Genomic DNA, 22,870 nt, shown 5'->3' on the forward strand with positions numbered 1-22,870 from the left:
AGGCAGAGATTATGGCAGGGCTCCTTATTGAAAAGTAAAACCAGATTTTGATTATTAGAAGCAGCAATTTTATAAATTTATTACCTTGTTATGCGTAAACATTATCCTGAGTTCTGGTTTTATAATGCCATAGGCCATCAACATCTTCTGAGTTTTTTTAATTTCTTCCTTACATTTCTTATCTGTAGAATAAAACTGTTTTCTTACAGGCAGATTCTTGAACAGCTTTTGAACTGTTACAGTTGTCCCTACCAAGAAGAGCAACAGAGAAGAAAAGCAAAGAAAATTAACTTATAGAGACGCTCTTTTGCTTCTATTAATATATCCTTTCATTCTTTTAAACTGTTGTTAAGTGCCTTTAATGACAGCATCCCACAGACTTTGACCTTGGCTGCTTCAATCAGTTCTGATGATAATTTGTCCTTTTAGCTCTTTAAATTGAGACATATTGACGTAGTTGTAGTCAAGGTATACCAAAATGAGCCATGCTAGTGAAGTGATTAGAATACAGTATTGCACAGGCTAACTCTGCTCACTGTCAGGAGTTCGAACCTGACTGGCTCAAGCCTTCCATCCATCCGAGGTCAGTAAATTGAGAACCCAGATTGTTGGGAGCAATATGCTGACTCTGTAAACCACTTAGAAAGTGCTGTAAAATACTATGAAGTCTAAATGCTATTGCTATTGCTAAAAGCTGTATTATATCAGCAAAAAGTAATATGTAAGTAAGCAGAGATTCTCAAATTTTGCAATCCATGAGTCACTAAAATTTCAAAGAAGACTGACCCTTTTCATCCCTTTGATGCCGTAAATTCTGAGATTTTTTTTTATTTATATGCCGCCCTTCTCTGGAGACTCAGGGCGGCTTACAAGGCGTTAAGCAATAGCCTTCATACTTTTGTATATTCTATACAGTCAGCTTATTGCCCCCACAAACCGGGTCCTCATTTTACCTACCTTAGAAAGGATGGAAGGCTGAGTCAACCTTGAGCCTGGTGAGAATTGAACTCGCAGTAATTGCAGGCAGCTGGAAGCTAAATACTACCTTTTCCCTAACTAAGGTTAAATTTAAGCCCTTCAAGAAATGCAGTGGTTCTGATATGTAAAACTTCTGGATAGGGGAAAACAATCTAACATCTTCTATTTTGAGCTGTGTGGCATTTCTTGGTAATAAAAAGTTAGAAAATTTGGTCCTACTTGTTTATTCAGAGAACTGAAAACATAAGAAGAAATAGTTGGATATTGTTTTTAAATGTGGATCATGAAAGCATGAATACTGAACAATTAGACTAAATCAATCTTGAGATCTCTTCCAACTCTACAATTTTGATTCCTACTTAAAATAATCATTTTCGTTGCATAGTTGATCAGGTTTATCTGAGAGTATATGTGACTGAAACAATCAGAACTTGGGCACACCTGGCCTTTTGCTATAGTTTTCCTTGTGCTGATTTTTTCATTGCAGAATCCCTCATGTCTAGAACCAATTTTATATTTTATGAAGTTATACATATTGAATGTTTATGAGTACACTTCATGAGTAAAATCTCAATTCGGTGTACATTTTATTTTTCATGTCTGACTCATTTAGTTTTGTTATTTTGAAAATCACAATTTTAATTATCAGTTCAAATTTTAAAATGTTATCCAACTGTTGCTCTGTTATCTGAAGAAGAAAAATCACAGGTACTCATGGCCTTGAACGAATGATCTAAAGATAGAGAGTTGTATAAAGGGTCTAAAAGCCATACCTGTTCCAAGATGAGATGGCTTCTGAGAAATTATATGACCGCTTGTATCAAAATTGTACTGGGTGCTAAAATCATCAGCAGCTGTCCTTGTTGTAATAGAAACCTAACAATAAAGAATTTAATGTCAAGTAAACAATTAGGAAAAGATATACGTACCTATGTAATTCACACAAACCATGATGAAGATAATTATTATTTATTAAACTTGTACAAGTCTCAATAATTCTTTGCGACAATATCATGATAATCAATAATGATAGTTCCTAGAACGTAAAAACCATTCAGAGAAGGCATTCTTGACAGATACATCTGCACATGTAAACAACCTGGAAAGGGCTTTGACACAGCATCACTTGATCTTTAGGAGAAAATAATACTTTGATGTTGCAAGGTATTACCACAAGTCAAATAATCCTCAAATCCCACAGAAGATCTAATTGTTTTATGAGTCTTCTAGGAGCAGAAGCAATATGTTTCTAAATACCAACTTATAGAGTGTCAGTAATGATTATTTATCTTATATTATTTATCTTATAAGAAATACAGTTTTCTGCCTCTGAATCAAGATCTTTTAATATTCCTCTTGGATCTGTACTGTGCTTCCGTTTATATACAAATGTGTTGCTAGATGGTTATGCAGATTATAAATGTAAAAAACATTTTTATGTTGTCATACTTAAATGTACAATTCCATTTTTGTGCACTGTATTGTGTTTTGTTCATCTCAAATTTCAGGATGCCTTTGAAAATGAAGGGAATTGTAACATTTTTTTTTTTTTTTTTTTAATTTGATTTATATGCCGCCCTTCTCCGGAGACTCAGGGCGGCTTACAATGTGCTCAGCAATAGCCTTCATACTTTTGTATATTTTATACAAAGTCAGCTTATTGCCCCCACAAACTGGGTCCTCATTTAACCTACCTTAGAAAGGATGGAAGGCTGAGTCAACCTTGAGCCTTGGAGAGATTCGAACCAGCAGTAAATTGCAGGCAGCTGTGTTAATAACAGGGTGCTTTAAACCACTGTAGTACCAAGGCTACTCTGAAAACCTGACATACAAAAGAGCATTCACAGCCTGTCCAAATACACCTAAGGTCAACAAGCAAAAAAAAAAAAAAGTGTGTATTTTCCAAAGAAAATATCTATCTTGGCTTGGTTGGATGCTTGAGTACACGGCTCAGCCAGAGCCTCCATATTTATTTAAAGAAGCCAACTTTCTATGTTGTGCTTAGCTTGCTAAGCATTTGGTGTTTACTAGACTCTGTTGATGCCAATCCATCCTATCTTTGTGGATTTGTGGAATTTTAAGAGTGGAGGGAGTAATAAAATTTTTTTATGTTGATCTCATTTGGTTTGTTAAACATTGGCACAAATGCACTTTGCCTATGATCATGTGCCCTGTTGATTCAGTTCATGATGCAGTTGCTATTTATCCATATTATTATTCTGGCCTCTTTGTGTATTAATTTGTTTGGCTTGTTTGCTGTTGACTTTTGTCTCTTTTGTCCCACTGGCCCTTTAAATACTGTACTTTTTTTTTTTTGATTAAGCAAAGATTATTCCTTTCTGTTCTTTGATGAATTTTTTAAGATGGAAATACAAGTAGGGCATAATTGGCGTGAACAGAGCTGCTTTTTTCTTATTTCACTAAGGTTCAGCAAGACTCATGCAGCAGCTATGTGCAAACTGCTTTTGTTTTGGCAACCATTCATCAAAGTACCCGTACTCCCCCCGAAAAAATATTGAGTTGTAGAAAAATGGATAAGAAGTTGTACAATTGAGTTGTAGAAAAATGGATAAGAAAAAACAGAAGGAAGGAAGGAAGGAAGGAAGAAAGGAAGGAAGGACCAGTATATCCTGTGTATTGGGATTTTGTTCTTCCTTGAATTTCAGACAACCTATCCTGAAAATAACTGAAAAAATTATGGTAGATAAGCTGTGTGTTCTTTATAAAAAAATGACAAGTTTATTTCATATTTTCTCAATTAGCATCTTATCATTGCAGTCAGAATTCAGCAATGTCTTCTTCTCAGGTTTCTACTTAACCGTTGGGCAAAACCTGTATCCTCTTCATAAATTTACATTGCCCCCCAACACCCCGCCCCCAAAGGTTAGGAACATGGCATCAATAACGGGAGTTAAAACAGCCAAGATAGAAATATAAGTGTCTGCTCAAAATTCCTCCTTTTCATACATGTGTTGACTTGAGGGCAGGGCTGTGACCATTATCTTGTCAATTTTGAAACCCTCTACAGATACACTCTGCAGACACCGTACTTAGAAAGAAGTGGAACTGTACCAGTGATGGGTTTCTACCGCCACTGAACTGGTAGCGGCAGCGGGAGACTCCGCCCAACCGCCCAGACATCATCATGGACACATGCGCAGAAGTGTCACGTGCTCGCATCCACAGTTCAGAACTGTAGTGAAGGTAAGTGAAGCCCTGGACTGTACATGGAAACCCCAGCAGATACACTCTTCCAATAGGCTATCTGTATTTTGGATACCTTAAAATCAAATGGATTAATGTTTCATTTTTGTAGAATTGCAGAATTTAGATGACAAAACAGACACAAAAGCTGGTAACTATATTAACCTTTTACCTGTGATATGCTACAAATAGAGCCCAGAGCTTCGCCACGAAAACCATATGTGCTCAAGCTTTCAAGGTCCTCAGAAGAGCTTATTTTTGATGTGTAGTGCTTCATTGCCATCACAGGAACATCAACTGCCTTAATCCCATCACCATTATCTCGTACTTCAATCTTTTCAAAACCATAGTTCTCCTACATAAAGAAGACATTTATTAATTTCAAGCGACATAGAACATTTTATGGAGTTGTTTGATTCCAAGAACACCTTTATAGAAAGTGCAACTACCAATTAATAAGGGACAATTCAGTTTTCTGGAACTCTATCATCAATATTTATTGTCAAGTATTAAATACTTGAGGCCAACAATTGATGTCAATTTTTTACCCATTTATCACTTTGGTTGGATAGACAAGTTTTAGGATCGAAATATAATAGAACTCTAGTATCTCTGGGAGTAATTATATTGGTTAGAAAAATATGGAATGTAATAGCTCAGTAACGGCTCCATGGTGAGATAGGTGCAAATAAATTTAAGAAATAAAAATAAGTATCTAATAAAAACAGATTTGATTCTTTTTTTTCCATGCTCAATTGACTTCATGGAGAAAATGTGCTGGACAGATTCATGGAAACAACTTCAGGAGGAAGGAGTGCCATTCCAGCTTTAATTCAGAGTGTCAATGGCTTGAATCCACACCATCTTACATAGAAAAGCCTTGAATGTACAATATGTGGGATCATGCTCTAATCTTTTTAAAATTGTGGACAGGATTCTTGAGGATGGAGTATTCAATAATTTGTTTGAAGTTATTGAAGGAAACAATACAGAATTACTGAATTGGCATAGTACATAGTACATAGTACATCTGCTTAATTCTAGATGCTGCTGTATTTCGATCCAAAGTGGGCAAAGTTCAGCATGGACAACCACATTGTGTTTGTCAAGAGTCATTATGAAGATGGTAATGGCAGATCCTTTCTTGCTGCACTATTGCCACTTCCTTCATTCAAAAAACTACTTTGAGGGCTGATGTAGTTATTATGTGAATGCAGGAAAAGGTGTGTCTCCTTTAAGGAGTTGTTAAGTACAATGAAGATGCCCATGGGTGATCAAAAACACCTGTCTACTTCAGACATAAATATTGCACATATGTAGTTTATTCAAATACCCGACCATGGAATTCTTTAATTTGTATATATTATACTCACACCTAAACCACACTGTTGTAACATGCTCAGGAGCTACGCGCAGGCATGAGAGAATCATGCTGTACCGCGTATGCGAAAAACTAGATAAAGGTTGCAACAACTCATAGATAAGGGCTGCAACAATTCACTAGAAGCTAGAATTGTAGATCTTCCCAAATTTGGGCATTGCTTCCATGTATTACTTGTACTTACGTATGCATTACATGAGACATGCTGTAATATATTATTGGCTTAAGCTAACAAACCCCTCCTGCCTTTGTTTGTGTACAATAAAAGAGGCTCCCGGAGTCAGATCTGGGTCGTCTCATCCCGAGAAAACTCGTGTCCGTGTCTTTTCTCAATATTGACCTCATGGGCGGCCCGCGGAAAACTCACATCTGGTGACCCCGACGTGATATCCGTGTCGCCCACCCATCTCACCCCCGGCTGGGAATAGCCTCGCATCCAGGGACAGCCGTTGGTGAACGGAGCACCCTCCCACATCGTGAGTATGGGATCGGGCTTCTCGAAGGACCAGGCAATTCATCTCAATGAACTTCGAGATATCTGCAAATTATCTAGTGTAATTCCAGGCGGCGGGTAAGCCGCTTCCCATTCCCCCGAAAAAAGTGTACTAAAATACATTTGGCAACATTATCCAGCTTATCCAGAAAAGGCCTCTTTAAAAGTAAAAATGTGGAAGCAGATAGGAACCTGCTTCCACGGAAAAAAAAGCCTTCAGGACACTGATAATGGTTCCTTTTCAAACTTTGTTGAGAGACTGCAAGTTGTGCTCTCGCGTTAAATCACCCACGCAGACGCACGGCATGAAATTAACCATCAGCTCCTTCTGAAGGAGCTAGTAACACCCCCATTAAGCAGAATTTAAAGAAAGAGACAAAAAAAAGGGGTGGAATATAGAAGAAATTCCTGAAATGCTGTGAAAAACCCTGGTATCATCTTATAGATACATTTTAATTGGGGCACAAAAATACAACCTACTTGGCTTTTTGAAATACAAAATGATTTATGTGTAAATGAATTGCACATTGCCCCAGAAAAAATACAGCTGTACGCTTCTTATCTGTATTTAGGGCATAAACTGTTGCAATTTCTTTCTGCTCCGGCTATTCCTTGTTTAAAGTTACCCTAAGTTAAATTTGCAACAATTAATGGGTACTATTAATTGGGTCTGCTCATATTTCTCTTTACCTATGCATTTACTTAGCCCATTATTTGAGTTATTGACTAAAGGAAAAAAGCCAGGAGATTTAATTATAGTTCCATCTCTAGTTGTTTGCTACAGTTGAGAAAATTAATTAACATCTTGAGTATTCAGTTTGTAGATTGGATCCCTCATAGAAATTGTCAGTTTGTTAATATTTCCTACTAGTAAGCTACCCACAGGAGTATTGGCTGCTTTAGAACAGCAAAAAGTATATTGCATTGAATGGCTTTATTTGTCTCATTACCATCTAAAAATGTTTTACCCTTTATCCAAGCTATTGCTGAAATTATAACCTTGGGGCGTATTCCAGCCTGTCGAAGAAATGGAACTGATTTAATAAATATTATTCTTTCTATCTCAAAATCTGACTTTCACTTCTGCAGCTATCTCAGCTTTCCACACCTTTTCTCAACAACCTTTTAATCTGATCTCTGACTCTCAGTATGTTTGTAAACTGTTTATTGTTCTTCCCACCCGGGGTTTAGCAGGTAATAAAATTAAAACCTGTCTAAATGGGAAGACTCAGATAATTTGAACTGATCAACTTGAAGTGATTTCTGTTAAAAATATTTTGTTGCTATAATGATAGTGTGTGGAATAGTATGTGATTGAAATAATTTTAATTATGATATGCTTGGCTGGCCAGCAAAAATTGACTAGGCTTGAACTTGAAGCTGTGGAGAAACAGGCAATGGTTATGGGCCCAATATCACCTTTTGTGATTAAAACTGCTGCCTGAAATTTTTTCCACTGTTTTGGGAATAAGCTAGTTCGAAATAATTTGAATGACTGATTTGCATGGAGGACGTATTATACAAAAGGTCTGATTGCAGTACAGATGTGAATGGGTATGTAGACATTTACTGGATTGCATGAAATGTAATTTTGTGTATAAGCATTTTTTTTCCTTTCTCTTCCTGTCCTCCCAGGAGGAGGGAGGCTCATCCATTTTAAAAAGTTTTTTCCTTTCTCTCACCCCCTCCTTTTTTCCCTGGGAGGTGAGAGGCACAAAAAGGGGGGCTACGGTTTTTGTTCTCTTCACCATTTTTTCTCTCTCAGAGAACCAGCCTGAGAAAGGCGGGGTAAAGGGTGATATCTGATACCTGCTTTTGCAGTTTCAGAGTATTGACTCAAAATACCTCATTTAGATTGTTTTATTTTTGAAGCTGTTTTTCTTACTCCTTTATGGTTTTATGTCTGCGTGCATTCTGCATACTTAACAGATGGCACGTTTGTTCGTTTGTATGTTTGTTTGTTTGTTGTTTGTTTGTCAGCAGCATAAATTGCTGCCTTTTTAGGAATTGTCACAGAGATAAATTAGAGATTACAATATGTAGAAAGAGAGGTAAAATACTTAGGACATTTAATTAATGAAAGAAGATAACACCTGAAGAGTTGAGGAAATTTCTAGGATTGACTGGATATTGTAGGCTGTGAATAGATAATTGTGCTATTTGTATGAAGACTAGTATGCAAAGAACCCAGTGTTACAGGGAATGTAAGGGTATGGCTTTGAGGGTTTTAACCCAGAAGTGGGGAGGGAAGAGAGAGTTAGTGAAGGAAAACAGAAAGTTGACTTTTGGAAGTAAGAGAAAGTGGTTGCATGTAAGAAAAGACATTTAGGTAAATTGGCTTGCACAGACTTGGGCTGGCTTGGAAGTCAGAATGGCAGTGGGAGAAAGACTTGAATGTATAGTGTTACAAGGAGATTTGTTTATTGGAAGGTTATAGATATTGTGGGTGGCGGAGATAGAGATTTCCATCAAAATAAAAAAGCATTAGCGAAACAATTTGGTCTCACGGCAGCCGAAGCGACTGCCATCATACAACAATGTCCTACCTGTAATCAACAAGCTCATTCTATCCCTATGGGTGTAAACCCTAGAGGACTCAAAGCTTGTGAAATTTGGCAAATGGATGTAACTCAGTATCCATCCTTTGCCCCATGGAAATATTTGCACGTTTCCGTGGATACTTATTCAGGATTTACTATGGCATCCCCACAAAGGGGAGAAGCAACCAAACATGTAATAAATCATTGTATTCGGACTTCTGCATCGATGGGATGCCCAATTGAACTTAAAACTGACAATGGACCTGCATACACCAGTACTGCCTTTGCAGACTTTTGTAACAAGTGGTCCATCACACACAAATTTGGCTTATAAATTGAAAGAGGAAAAATGCCTCAGCCTCCCAGCCATGCAAAACAAACTCAATCTTTGCTTATATACTTTGAACTTTCTTAACCTGACTGGACAGCCTCCCACATCGGCTGCGACCCGTCATTTTTCTGCTTCTCCATCAGCTACCCCAAACCATAGGTCTATTTCTGCCAACCACCTGATCCTGCCTGGAAAGGGCCCGCTGACCTTATTACCTGGGGCCGTGGATACGCTGCTGTCCAGTACAAGGATCGCACCATTTGGATCCCCAGAAGACATGTAAGACCATTTCATTTACAACAAAAAGAAGGAGAAACCCCTCGTGCTGAGATTTAAGAAGAAAACACCTTGCTGAGTCCTACCGGCAACAGACTCTCAACGCACAGCGGAAGATTCTTCAGGAGGAAACTACCTTCACATTGTACATATACATTTTATTAGCCTTACTATAGCACTTTCTTACACATACTAATGTTAGTAGAAGTTTAGGAGTGAGTTTTGTGGGTAATTGTTTTTCTAATTTTGCTAGTAATTTTGTTTCACACGTATAAGTGACTATGATTTGTTTATGGCCTTGGACATTGTTAGCTTTGGGACTCTCAAGTCACCATGTAAGGAACATCAAATCCCCACATACATATACTTCAAGTCAAGTACGCTTCCGCCACAAACGCATTGTCTATGCACAAGGTCCTTACTTTCTACCTAAGTCTACTCCACCACCTAAGGTTCCCATATTGACATTTCCAGCTGAAGGGGGAGTGAATAAGGACAATGGGCCTCTGCAACAATTGCATAAAGGAGACTATATATCACGGATTCTGGAATTAAGTCACGATCTTGCATCTATTGCCCCTACATCTCATGATTCTTCATGTCAGCAGCATCTACATTCAATCATGATGGGACAGTAATAAAAGACATTCAATAGCTAATCGGACAAACTCCACTACTCCTATTTCCCAAACCACACCCACCACTGACACTGGGTGGCTCATTAAAAACTCAGATATCCAGAGGCATCTTGCCCAATCTCGGGTGGCAATAAACTATCGGGATCTTCATTTATTAAATAGCTGGACAGTACATATGTTCAACGAGATTATCAAGGTGCTGAAGCTGATGAACAAAGAACTGGCTGAAATCAGGGAGGTGGTCTTACAAAACCGATATGCCTTAGATATTAGTTAAAGGAGGCGTTTGTGCCCTCATATACTCACAATGTTGTACCTATGTATCTCATTATCAGTATAACATCACTCACACCATAGAACATATGGAAAACTTGATCAAAAACAATCCCTTATCATCCAATTGATCTGGCGCCATTGACATCTGGGCTGCTCTTTGGTCATGGCTCCCGGATGGTTCTTGGTTGAAATCAATTATGCCAACTATTGTATCTATAATTGTACTGCTTGTTTTGCTTTGTTGCTGTATCCAATGTCTCCCCTCCCTTCTGCAAATGTGCAAAGGTTTTATTCCCTCCAATAGGAAGGACGTCCTGATAAGTGAAACCAAAGCCTTTCTGGAACTGGAGGAACAAATCAGGTGTGGTCAGAGAAGGTGCTCGGGACTTACAGGATAGGGCTTCCAGAATAACTCAGAGGTTACAAACTCCTGACATGTGGTTTTCTTGGGTGCCTGGATCCGGATGGATTTACAATTTGTGCGAGCGATTTGTGGAAATGTATAACTGGAATACAACTCAGAAACTTGATGGCCTACCTCGCTTGACATCTCCTGGCCACTTTTCCACTAACTTTGTTCACTGTAATAAAAGGATGGGTGAGCTACAAACATTTGCAGAAACCGGATGGCTGAAGAACATATTGTCTACTGTACTCATGATCATTGCTTTGCTTATTTCTGTATGTTGTAGTATCCATGTGCTTTGTTTGCTATGATGATAAACATGTTTCCCAGGCATAAAGAGAACATCATAATAACAACACAGCTAACCCTGTTGCAAAAAAAAAAATTAAAACAAAAAGTAGGAGATGTTGTAACATGCTCAGGAGCTACGCGCAGGCATGAGAGAATCATGCTGTACCGCGTATGCGAAAAACTAGATAAAGGTTGCAACAACTCATAGATAAGGGCTGCAACAATTCACTAGAAGCTAGAATTGTAGATCTTCCCAAATTTGGGCATTGCTTCCATGTATTACTTGTACTTACGTATGCATTACATGAGACATGCTGTAATATATTATTGGCTTAAGCTAACAAACCCCTCCTGCCTTTGTTTGTGTACAATAAAAGAGGCTCCCGGAGTCAGATCTGGGTCGTCTCATCCCGAGAAAACTCGTGTCCGTGTCTTTTCTCAATATTGACCTCATGGGCGGCCCGCAGAAAACTCACACCACACTATGTTTATTGAAGTTAATTTGAATCCCAGATGCAATTTCTGGTTGACAAACAGACTACAATGCCAAAATCAATTAAATGCTTGTCCTGCACCCCTCATCCATGACTGCAAACAAAAATAGAAACTATCAGCTCACGGTATATCCTTAAAGATTGTTAAGGTTATAAAACTTTCAGAAATCCTCTTTAGTCTGAATTACCAGCTCCTAAATATTCTATATAAATTAAACCTGATTGTATATATTGTTCAAAATAAAAAACAAACAACACAGTAAACCTTCTGTTCGTTAGTCACCTAGAAGTTCAAAATCCATCTTTTCTTACTTTCATTTGTATTCTACCTCAGTGTTTATACCACAAATCAATCTCATGTGTAAATACAACACACAAATAAGATGAGAAGATGGATATTTATAAATTAATTAATAAATACATGTGAGTTAGACAGCATCAGAAAAATGTGGGTTAGACAGCATCAGCACATGGATTCGTAACTGGTTGACCAACTGCACTCAACGTGAAGTCCGCAATGGAACTGCATCTACATGGAGGGAAGTATGCAGTGGAGTACCCCAAGGCTCTGTTTTAGGCTCAGTACTCTTCAACATCTTCATCAATGACTTGGATGAGGGGATAGATGGGGAACTCATCAAATTTGCAGATAACACCAAGCTGGCAGGAATAGCCAACACTCCTGAAGATAGGCTTAAGATACAGAAGGATCTTGACAGACTTGAACATTGGGCGCTATCTAACAAAATGAAATTCAATGGTGAAAAAAGTAAGGTTCTACATTTAGGCAAGAAAAACAAAATGCACAGGTACCGTATATGTGGTACCTTGCTCAATAGTAGTAACTGTGAGAGGGATCTTGGAGTCCTAGTGGACAACCATTTAAATATACTCCAGCTGTGTGCAGCAGCTGCCAAAAATGCCAACACAGTCCTAGGCTGCATAAACAGAGGGATAGAATCAAGATCACATGAAGTGTTAATACCACTTTATAATGCCTTGGCCACACTGGGAATGCTGCATTCAGTTTTGGTCACCACAATGTAAAAAAGATGTTGATGATTAGGGGACTGAAGGATAAAACATATGAAGAACGGTTGGGTATGTCTTGCGTAACGAAAAGAAGGACTAGGGGTGACATGACAGTAGTGTTCCAATATCTCAGGGGCTGCCACAAAGAAGAGGGAGTCAAGCTATTCTCCAAAGCAACTGAGGGTAGGACAAGAAGCAATGGGTGGAAACTAATCAAGGAGAGAAGCAACTTAGAACTAAGGAGAAATTTCCTGACAATTAGAACAATTAATCAGTGGAACAACTGAACTTCCACTGAAGTTGTAAATGCTACAAAACTGGAAGTTTTTAAGAAGATGTTAGACAACCATTTGTCTGAAGTGGTGTAGAGTTTCCTGCCTAAGCAGGGGGTTGGACTAAAAGACCTCCAAGGTCCCTTCCAACTCCGTTATTCTATTCTATTCTATTCTATTCTATTCTATTCTATTCTATTCTATTCTATTCTATTCTATTCTATTCTATTCTATTCTATTCTATTCTATTCTATTCTATTCTATTCTAGCATTTCCTTTGTTGCTCTTTTTGGAAGGAACTACTCCCTTGACCTATATTTAGACTCTAAATCCTACTGAAGTTCATGGAAATAACTGCCTTATAAATAACTAGAGACAGACAGACAGACAGCACTCATAATATGTCTTTTAGAAAGATGGAGTCTCAGACTTCGTTTCAGTATAGCTGGAGGTCCTGAATTAGAATTGAGCAAATTTAGGTTCAACTCCAGCCTCTGTTCTGAAAAATCACTGGACCTGTCATGACTTCTCTCAAGCCAACCTACTTCACAAAGTTGTTATTGTGGGAAGAAACCTGGAAGGGGGGAGGGGGGGCGCGAATGCTACTCAATGCTGTACTATCCTTCTAGAGGGAAAGCGAACTGCATATCAAAATAATAATCATAAACTACTCTGTAAATGACTTCTTTTCAAATTACAATTATCATAATTCTATTACTGTATGCAATATTTTTAAACAAAAGAATTACTGCCACTTAGTTCTGTTAAGTCAAATTGAGGAAAATGAATATTGTAAAAATATTTGTAAAATGCATTATTTATTTATGTATATTTCATATTTCTACTGCTCCCATCTCCCTCTGAAATCAATCTTTTTTTTTCTTTTGCAGTTACAAAAGTCTTCAATTAAGAGTATTTAACTGAAGCAAGTCCTAAAAAATTAATGTGTTTCTGTATAGGTCATGTAGAAACATTGAAGAAATATTTTCAATCAAAGCTATTTTCTGTCATTTTGATTAAATACTTATTCCCAGATATTAAAGCTTTAAAAATAATCTTCTAAGTCAAAAAGAATAAACAATGAATTAAGTTAATTTTTCTACATGAAAAGTAATATTTAACTATATGATTATTACAGCGGTGAAATCCACTTACCTTCACTACCGGTTCGCAGAGGGTAAAAAACGGGACGTAATGTCCCAGCGGGTGGGCAGAACCTCCTGCCGCCAACCGCTACCAGTTCATGCAACCCGGATAGATTCGGCAGGATTTCATTGCTGGATTATTACCAATAGAAGATAATATTTACAGCTAAGGGTTGAACTATGGCGTAATTGGTACTCCTTGAGTTTGGTTGTTTTCTTGCAGACATTTCATTGCCAAACTAGGTCATGTTTTCTTGCAGATGTTTCATTACAAAACTAGATAACATCAGATGTTACCATCAGATGTATATGTTGCTCATCTCTGAGGCTGATGTTTACTTTTTGTTTACTTAGGATGTTATGGAATGCTTTAGTTAGTTTGTGTACTACGGTTATAGTTTTATAGGTAGTTTCTGAGATGTTTTTAATACACGGCAGCTTATGCTGGTTGGGCTGTAGTGGTTGAGACATGTCCAGCTGCCCTGTATCTACCTGTTCTGCCCCAGCTATGGACCCCAAAGAACACAGCACACACAAAGTCCATTCAAACCTTAGTTTACTGAATAAACCAGTCTTTTACAATGACAGCTGTTAATTAATTGCATTAACAGCCGCCAAGAATTCAAAGAATAATAACTGAAAGCTTACTATGGTTGGCAGAATGCCCAGAAGCAATTTGCAGGAAGCTGATAAGATAAACAAGACAAGACACAAAGGTATGTGAACTAAGTTGTTCCCTGCAAATTGCTTCAGTCAGCGTTCCTCCTTAAATAGGCTAAGGGAGTGGCCAATTAGCCCCAAGCCTTACTCTCAAGGAGACCTCCTCCTGAGGAGCCACTCCTGCATTTTGGCAGCTCTATGTGTCCGTGCATCGAGAAGAGGCTCCTCCTCTTTGTCCTCTTCACTTAAGGGAGCTTCTGGAGGTTCTGAAGGCCCTGGCTGAATCCCCGCCTCTGGCACCACATCTTCTCCAGCCTCCTCATTGTCCAACTCAAGTGCCAGCTGCACAGGCTGCTGGCACAGCACCACACCAGCCTCCTCGCTGTCTGAATCAGCTACTAGCTGCACAGACCGCGCACGGGTCACAACATTACCACAGAACATAATATTCTACAGAAAAGCCTCAACTACAATGCAGATGATGCTAATAAATTAGAATTCTATAGGGACTTAGAAGGAGCATTTAAAATCAAAGGATGTTCCACAGAGATCCAAGACAGCATAAGACAAACCATCATAGATCAGAAGAAGATGAGAACAGAATCAACTCAAAGCAGAGGAAACAGCAGTCCTCAAAAACCTAAAGAAAGGCTAAACTATCATTATCCTGTCAGCAGACAAAGGCTGAACCATGATTATCATGGACAGATCACAATGTATACAAAAAAACAGACACTTACATCCAGTGAACAACAATCCAGAACAAAAACTAGACAACCAGATCAAGGGAACTCTTAGTGACTTACTCAAAAAGAAGAAATCATAAAAGGAGAACAGTGGTTGATGAAAAGCAGTGGACCTGTCCTTCTGTGCTTCTATGGATGCCTCAAAACACAGAAGCCGCATGTACTTCTCTACCCAATTGTATCGTTATCAGGATCCCCAAACTGCAATATTACTAAACTGACAAAAAAGCTTAGACTTCTCACAGAGGGAGACAAATACACCATCAACTCCCCACTACAGTGCTTCCAAGAATCAAAAATCTGACAACAGATGAAGATGAAATCATGGTCTCATTCAATGTCACAATACTCTTTTTATTCAGAGATTTGGAATTAGCAAAATAATCCATGGAGCACTACTTACATAGCACACCCGACCTAAATAAATACACCAAGATTGAAATTCCCAAACCATGGACTTCATCAACTCTGCTTGACTACATACTTTCAGTTTGACGGACAAATATGCCAACAAATTACCCATGGGGTCACTGCTTTCATGATTCACAGCAGAGATTGTAAGCAACTCCTACAATCCATATACAGCAGCAGCATCATCTTGTTCAAAGCCCATAGGGCAGCAAGCTTCTTCCAATGAAGAATAAAAACCTAGTGCCTTTGGTGGATTGAGTAGCTCAGCAGCTGCCATTGCCAGTCCCAAGCCCAGATAAAGGAGGAGGAGGGTTAGGTGTAAGGCTAGCAACCCTACCCTGTAAAAACCTGACCGCTACTGAAATAACAAGTAGAAACCAAATCTGTATAGCACATTTCCACATATAACCTAAAGTATGGATCTGATATGTAAATGATACCTTTGTCATAATAAAAAAAAGAATCAACCAGGATGGAAACATGAAACTATCAATATCTCAGAAACTTACCAACAGACTATTACAATCACGTGACATCATTGTAGCACACAAGCCAACTAAAGCCCTCCATAACATTCCTGATAAACCAAATGACCTCAGGACAAAAACCAGGAATCATCTACAATAAACAGTGCAAGAACTAAAATAGCCACTATGTAGGATAAACAAGCAAAAGACCACCAAAGCACATCCATGAACACCAAACTAGCAGTCAGAAGACATGATGAAAACTCCTTAATTTCACAATATGTGGATAGACTTAACCATTAACTGGGAAACTGTGAGCATTCTAGACCAAGCTAAGTCCAAAAACACTAGAGAATTTCTGAAAACGTGGTACTCGGACAAATCAGTCATCAAAAGCCACATAGAGGTAAATATCTACATACCATTCAAAAGAGATAATCAAAAAGCCAAAAAGGATGAAAAAAAAATCAAAACATTCATCACCAGCAATCAATCCTCAAATAAACAGAGATTATTACCAAGATTAACACTAGACCAACAATCAAAAAGTAAACAATCCTCAATAAAGGAACTACAACTCAGACAAACAAGCTAACACTAAACAACAGTCTAATCAAGAACACTCTCACCAATACTGAAAGGGCAAAGTCACTAATGTATATAAAGAAAGCAAACTCCCTTCTAGAACTGTTGCCTAGTTGCCCGTTACCTAGTTTGGTGATGAAATGTCTGCAGGAAAACAACCAAGCTGAAAGAGCACCAATAATCCCACATTATGATTATGTACTCTTTAAAATGAAACATGATATCAATAGGAAGCCCCACATAATTATATATTTTAAAATCAAGAATATACAGTATTTGTTAAAACTAGTATTTCCCAAACTGCTAGATCAGGGGTGTCAAACTCAAGGCCTGTGGCCACATCCAGCTCGCAGGGTGCTTAGATCTGGCCCACGGGGCCGCCCTGGTAACAATAAAGGATCAGCCTGTGGTGCCTCTGTGGGTGAAAATGGAGCTGGGGAGGGTTGCATGCATTATAAGTCAGATTTACTTTTCAAGGAAATATGGTCTTCTCACCCATACTTTCATCCAGGGGTGAGTTCTACTTACCTCTGCTACCGGTTCGCAATGGGAGCGCACACACACAGATCATTCATAATGACGTCCGGGCGGAGCCTCCCGCCACCGTTACTAAAGGTTCACAAGAACCGGACTGAACTGGGAGCTTTCAACCCACCACTGCTTTCAATCCAATTTTAGTCTTTAAAAAACTTACCAACTTAACATCAATACTGGTTGCATTAGCATCCAAAGAATTCTCTACCAATTCTTTAACCACACTGACAACTGATACAATGACCTGCGAACTAGAAAGAAGTCGAACAGTTTCTGCTGATAGCTGTTTCATGTTTTGGCTTTCAGGAACGGGATTTCTAAAAAAAATAGAATCACAATTTAAAGAGTATGATACTGTCTTTTTAATTGTTCTCTTCTGTACAGAGATAAAGAGTTGACGGTAAAAGAATAGTGTTATGTCAAATTACTGAGCAATAATTTGGTGCATTTTGCTGCCATTTTGATGACACCTTTCACATATACTTTCATCTGGAATTTATATGAACAGTTTGAGGTACCTGACACAGCATCTTGCCATGTTATCTCAAGACTCATTTCAGGTTTTTCATTCTGAGAAAGTGGATAGGACGATGATGGAAGGACTTCTGCTACATGTAGTTTACACCTGTATCCTCCCTGGTTGTTTCTGCAAGCATGTGTCTGTGTGAGAGAGGCTGAATTTAGGAGGTGGTCAGCATCTCTTTGAGAAAAAGGTTCCTACTCCTGCCTTTCAAGAGGCAGTGGTGAGTGTCCTCCTGAAGAGCCCTCCTTGGATTTAGCCAATTTAGAAACTTTCACCTGGTTTCCAACATTCTCACTGTAGGAAGGGTGTTAAGTGGCAAGACTGCAACTGCAGCATTCCTTAGTATGGTTCATGTAGATCCTTTTAGTTCAGGCTTGAGATATAGATGGAAATACACTGGTGACTGTGGTGTATGACCTTCATCAAGACTTGGATGGGGGAGTCCATTCCTCCTGGACCTTTTAAATAACATGCTGGTTTTCACTATCTTTGACCATGTTGTCCTGCTGGACCAACTTTATGAATTGGGAGTAAAAGACACTGTTTTGTCCACAGAGTGCTGCAAATTTTTCAATCCTCCTCCCTGTTATTCATCATCATTCTACAGGAAGCACTTGGAGGAATGACCTAATGATTTTAGGATGAGGCATGATCTAATATCCAATTACACAACTCTGTCCCAGCCAAAACTGGGGATGCAGAAGCGCTGGCCAGGTTTCTGTAAGATTAAAGAATGTAAATGAGAAGAAACAAATTGACACTGAATCACTGCAATATATACATATCTGGAAACCAGCTAATGTTTTGTCTCTCCAACGGAGGGAATTACCTGCCCTGAAGGAGATGGGAATCTTTCTAACCCATAACTATAAGTAGAGTGGAAACTATGGTTACTTGGGGCATCTATGCAGTTTTGGTTGGTTTGCTTATTACACTTCTCTTCCAGGAGTTACCCATGTTCTCACAAACTCTCAAATTAATGTCAATATGTTCTACTTGAAACTGCTTCAGATGGTATAGAATGCAGACACCTGATAGGTGTGTCACTGGTGCTATCTAACATTGTTGGTATGAGTTGCCTAGGCTTCCACATAGAAATAAAAGTGCTGGTTTTAACTTGGGAGGACTTTTTATGGCTTGGCACCTAGATAATGCAAAAATGCTTCATTTTAGGTAGCACCTCCATCTCTTCAGTCTACAAGAATACGACGATTTTCTGTGTATGCTAGCACTCTATCCCTGGAACTGCAGATATACCCTATTTAGCAGTATTTTAATCAGAATGCAATTTTACTACCCAACTTTAATTATTATTTAAAGAGTTGATTGCTTATATGGGTGGTAATTATATTTGTTTTACGTTTTAGATTTTTGCATAAAGATAAATGTAAGTCTAGACCAGGGGTGAAATGTAAAATTTGTTACTACCGGTTCTGTGGGCGTGGCTTGGGGGGGGGGTAATGTGACTGGGTGGGAGTGGCCAACTTTTTTTTTTTAACTTTTCAAAGCATTTTTTCCTTAATGCTTTGAAAAGCCTCTCTGCTAATCAGGGAACTCAGCTGGGATTGTCAGAGACTTTTCAAAGCATTTTTTTTACCATCTCTTCAGCCAAGAAGTTGCAGAAAAAAATGCTTTGAAAAGCCTCTGATGATCGTGCGGCTCAGCTGGGAATGGCGGGGGGGGGGGGCATGCAGGGATTTTTGCTACCGGTTCTCCAAACCACCCGCTGCCATCGCTACCGGATTGGGCGATCCGGTCGGAACCAGGAGCATTTCACCCCGTCTAGACCAAATCAACAAAAGCATAATTTTGAAATTACAGCAAGTAACTGTTCATTTACTTTCATTACACTCAACTTCAACTATGTTTAGTTTAATTTAAGGATTTCCAGAAACTGGAAAAGATCCACAGCCAAGCCAACAAGTATGCTCAGGGATTAGAAATTAAGTTGTATGAAGACAGACTAAAGAAATTAGTTTAGCCTTGAAAAAAAATTGGAGGATATTGCAGCACTCCTTAAATATCTGAAATATATCCTCTTAGAAGAAGATCAAGACTTATTCTCTCACGGTTTTGGATTTTTTCATTGGCTTCCCATAATTGAAATCCAGTATTATTAATTTAAGTTAATCCAGAAATTAACTTAAGTGTAGATAACATCTAATAAAAACTTATCTATAAGTTAAAGCAGCACAATTGTGCAACTATTGTCTTTCAAATTTTTCTTTCAGAAGTCTGAAAACTTCATATGCTCCTCATTACAGAAAGAAAACTATGCTCTTACATAATATATGGCTTATCTTCAAAGGCATTACTTTAGCTTTTAAAGAGAAGGTATGGTAGAGGCTTAGAAGAATGTTGCAAAAAGTATTCTTAAGAGTGTAGTAAAATGCATTGTTTTAGTATCTATTATTCAAAAGTTTACCTTTAATGCTAAACCATAGTTCAGCATTTTAAGAACAACCTACTTAGGCTCATGTTCACATGGAGCAGCTGGCCTTCTTTGGACTAGTCTGCCTAGCTGGTGATGGTAGAAGTTGCCCCATTTGCAAACCATTCACAGGAACTGAAATTCCCCTCCTGGTGTTCTCCAGACACTGCTCATGTACAGCAGCGTAATATAGAGCTTGCAACAAGCAGCATGCAGGCACTTGTGGGATCCTGACCTACAAACAAGAACCCCTCCAAGCTCTGGAAAGAATGGAGAAAGGTAAAGAAAACTGCTTGTGCCATATGGCATGAGAAGAGTGACTTCCTCCCTTGGCAGTCAAGCAAACTGTGTGAAGAAGCTGAGGGGAATATCAAGATCGGGTTGACCAGCAAGACTTGCCACAATCAAAGAGAAGGAACAAATGTAGATAATTATATATTGGTGAATGTATAGAAAGAGCAGAAGGAAGAGTTCCGTGAGGAAAAGGATGATTATAGGAACTGAATCTCTCCATACCCTGCAATTCCCTTAAACTCAGTATCTCATTATTTCCAATTTTGTTTTTATGCCAGATTATGTTCTTTGAATCCAAGTACTGATTTGAAGGCTTTAATCCAGATCTGGTATTTTCTGTGTGCAACACACTGCTGCTTTACTGGCTAGTGTAGCATAATGTCTTCAGGGAATGTTTTCAAGTGGCTCTTCTGAGAAGCAGATCAAAACAAGTTTCTCATCTATGAGTAAAGCATTTCTCTAAGTAGTTGGCATAGGCCTAATATATGATTTAACTTGTTGTACAAACACACCCTAACATAATTTACAGTGTTGGTATTCAGCCTGTACCATATACTATCTAGATAGAGCTACCTTTAAAAAATAGCTTTGAAACCGGTAAAATGTTAAACCTAAAGCAGATACAGGTAGTCCTCGACTTACAACACTTCATTTAGCGACCATTCAAAGTTACAATGGCACTGAAAAAAGTAACTTATGATTGTCTTCCACATTTACGACTGTTGCAGTGTCCCCATGCTCACATGATCAAAATTTGGATGCTTGGCGACTGTTTCATATTTATGACTGTTGCTGTGTTCTGGGGTCATGTGATCATCTCTTATAACGTTATGACAAGCAAAGCCAATGGGGAATCCAGGTTCACTTAACAATCGGATTACTAACAACTGCAATGATTCACTTAACAACTGTGGCAAAAAAGGTTGTAAAATGGGGCAAAGCTCACTTAACAAATGTCTCAGTTAGCAACATGAATTTTGGGCTCAATCGCAGTCGTAAGTCAAGATATACTGTACCTGCTACATTGCTATGATTTCTCTGGTTCAATTTAAAGTGGTCATAAAGCTTCAAGCTACTCAAGGGACCATGTAGAACCAAGTTTCCTGCCCTCTTAAACTAGCATTACCTTATTTGGGTAGTTACCGTATCTGTGCAAGAAACTAAATTGAGAGTCATATGAAACATGTTTTTTTTTCTGCTAGCCGTTTTTTCTTTTGAAACTTTGCTTCAGCTGATATTTTAAGAGTCCAATTATCACAGACTTTCAAGCAAACTCCAAAATTTAAACAATTACCTTAATTTATAGTTGATTTAGGACTCTACTGAGGTCTATGGTGTTGTTGATAGTAGCTGGTTTCAGTTTTCTGTTTGCACCATAGTTCTGTTATGATAAATATAAGATTATCATATTCTTTGAAGTATTCATTGCTTTTTTAAAATCATCTTAATTGGCTGCAGTGAAAGAGCAATTTAAAAAATAAATAGCTGGAAACACTAAAAGTCTTGCTCTGGTAAAACTCAGTTCCTAATGAATGAACAGGCCTGGGTATGCAGAAGAATGTTATTTTCTTGGTTAATAATAAGGGAATGGTTTGCTATTGTATGTTTCAGGGATGCCTTTTCAGCTTCTCAGTCCAATCTAAACAGCTGGCATTTCCTGGTGGTCTCCTATCTAAATAGTAACATCCACTTACATCAATTTATGCCTTTCAGGCTTAAAGTCACTTACTACGATAATGCTAAAAAAAGGCAAAATATCTTTAAACAAGCACTATGATGTAAATATTGCCAAATAGAGTAAATAGGGAAGAATACATGGAAATAAATCCCAGAGCTCAGCAAAGCCCTCTGTTTTTACTAGGCTGTTTGTTCAGCAACTGTGTTCACGCTCCTTTTTATAACCACACAGCCCCTTCCAAACTGAGATTACAGTGATTTTGGATTAGTCCCAAACCAAAACGCAACCTGTTAACAGCTCTATCCATCATCTATTCCACCCCATCACAGCAATGCATTCCCGGTCTCTTAACTCGCCCAAGGCCAAAGAAGCAGGCAGCCATTTAAAAAAAAATGGAAATGCAAGCAACGGGTATAAATACACACAGCCTGCATACAGCAACCCGGAGAGAGAGAAAGAACTCAGCCTCTGGGGATTTTGTTTTTGTTCCTTGCTCCAGCTCAGGGCGGGGGGGGAGGGAAAGAGAGGGGGGGGGGCTCGCCTGAGCCACGTGACCTCCCCAGACCTATCGCACCGGAGCAGCCACGAAGAGGGATTGAGGCCTTAAAATAAAGAAAGCTGTGCAAAAAAGGACCGGCCGAAAGCCATTACTGTATTTCCTCCTCCGGAGCGTTCCAAAGGACTCCCTTCGCCTTTCTTTTCCACCTCCTTCGGAACCTCCGGGCCCCGGATTTTCCCCGCGGCGCGCACGCCTGATACAGAAGGGGCGGGGCTAACGGTGGCC

The 22,870-nt window shown here is 38.7% G+C and overlaps 1 protein-coding gene across 1 annotated transcript in view; it reads right to left on the minus strand.

Annotated features, from left to right (window-relative positions):
* PMS1 (PMS1 homolog 1, mismatch repair system component) overlaps positions 1-22,827 on the minus strand; it is a 47,015-nt gene extending 24,188 nt beyond the window's left edge. Inside the window, exons 1-6 of the mRNA XM_070934544.1 lie at positions 22,738-22,827; positions 21,703-21,789; positions 17,321-17,477; positions 4,355-4,537; positions 1,752-1,854; positions 85-248 (exon numbers count right to left, since the gene is read on the minus strand). Of these exons, the coding sequence (XP_070790645.1) occupies positions 85-248; positions 1,752-1,854; positions 4,355-4,537; positions 17,321-17,452 (582 nt within the window). The 5' untranslated portion in view covers positions 17,453-17,477; positions 21,703-21,789; positions 22,738-22,827. The remainder of the gene's footprint in view (positions 1-84; positions 249-1,751; positions 1,855-4,354; positions 4,538-17,320; positions 17,478-21,702; positions 21,790-22,737) is intronic.
* Positions 22,828-22,870: the final 43 nt, after the last annotated feature.

This window comes from Pituophis catenifer, unplaced genomic scaffold (genome assembly GCF_029215685.1).
Source record: "Pituophis catenifer annectens isolate HBS135680 unplaced genomic scaffold, rPitCat1.0.hap2 SCAF_1, whole genome shotgun sequence".
NCBI classification, from domain to species: domain Eukaryota; kingdom Metazoa; phylum Chordata; class Lepidosauria; order Squamata; family Colubridae; genus Pituophis; species Pituophis catenifer.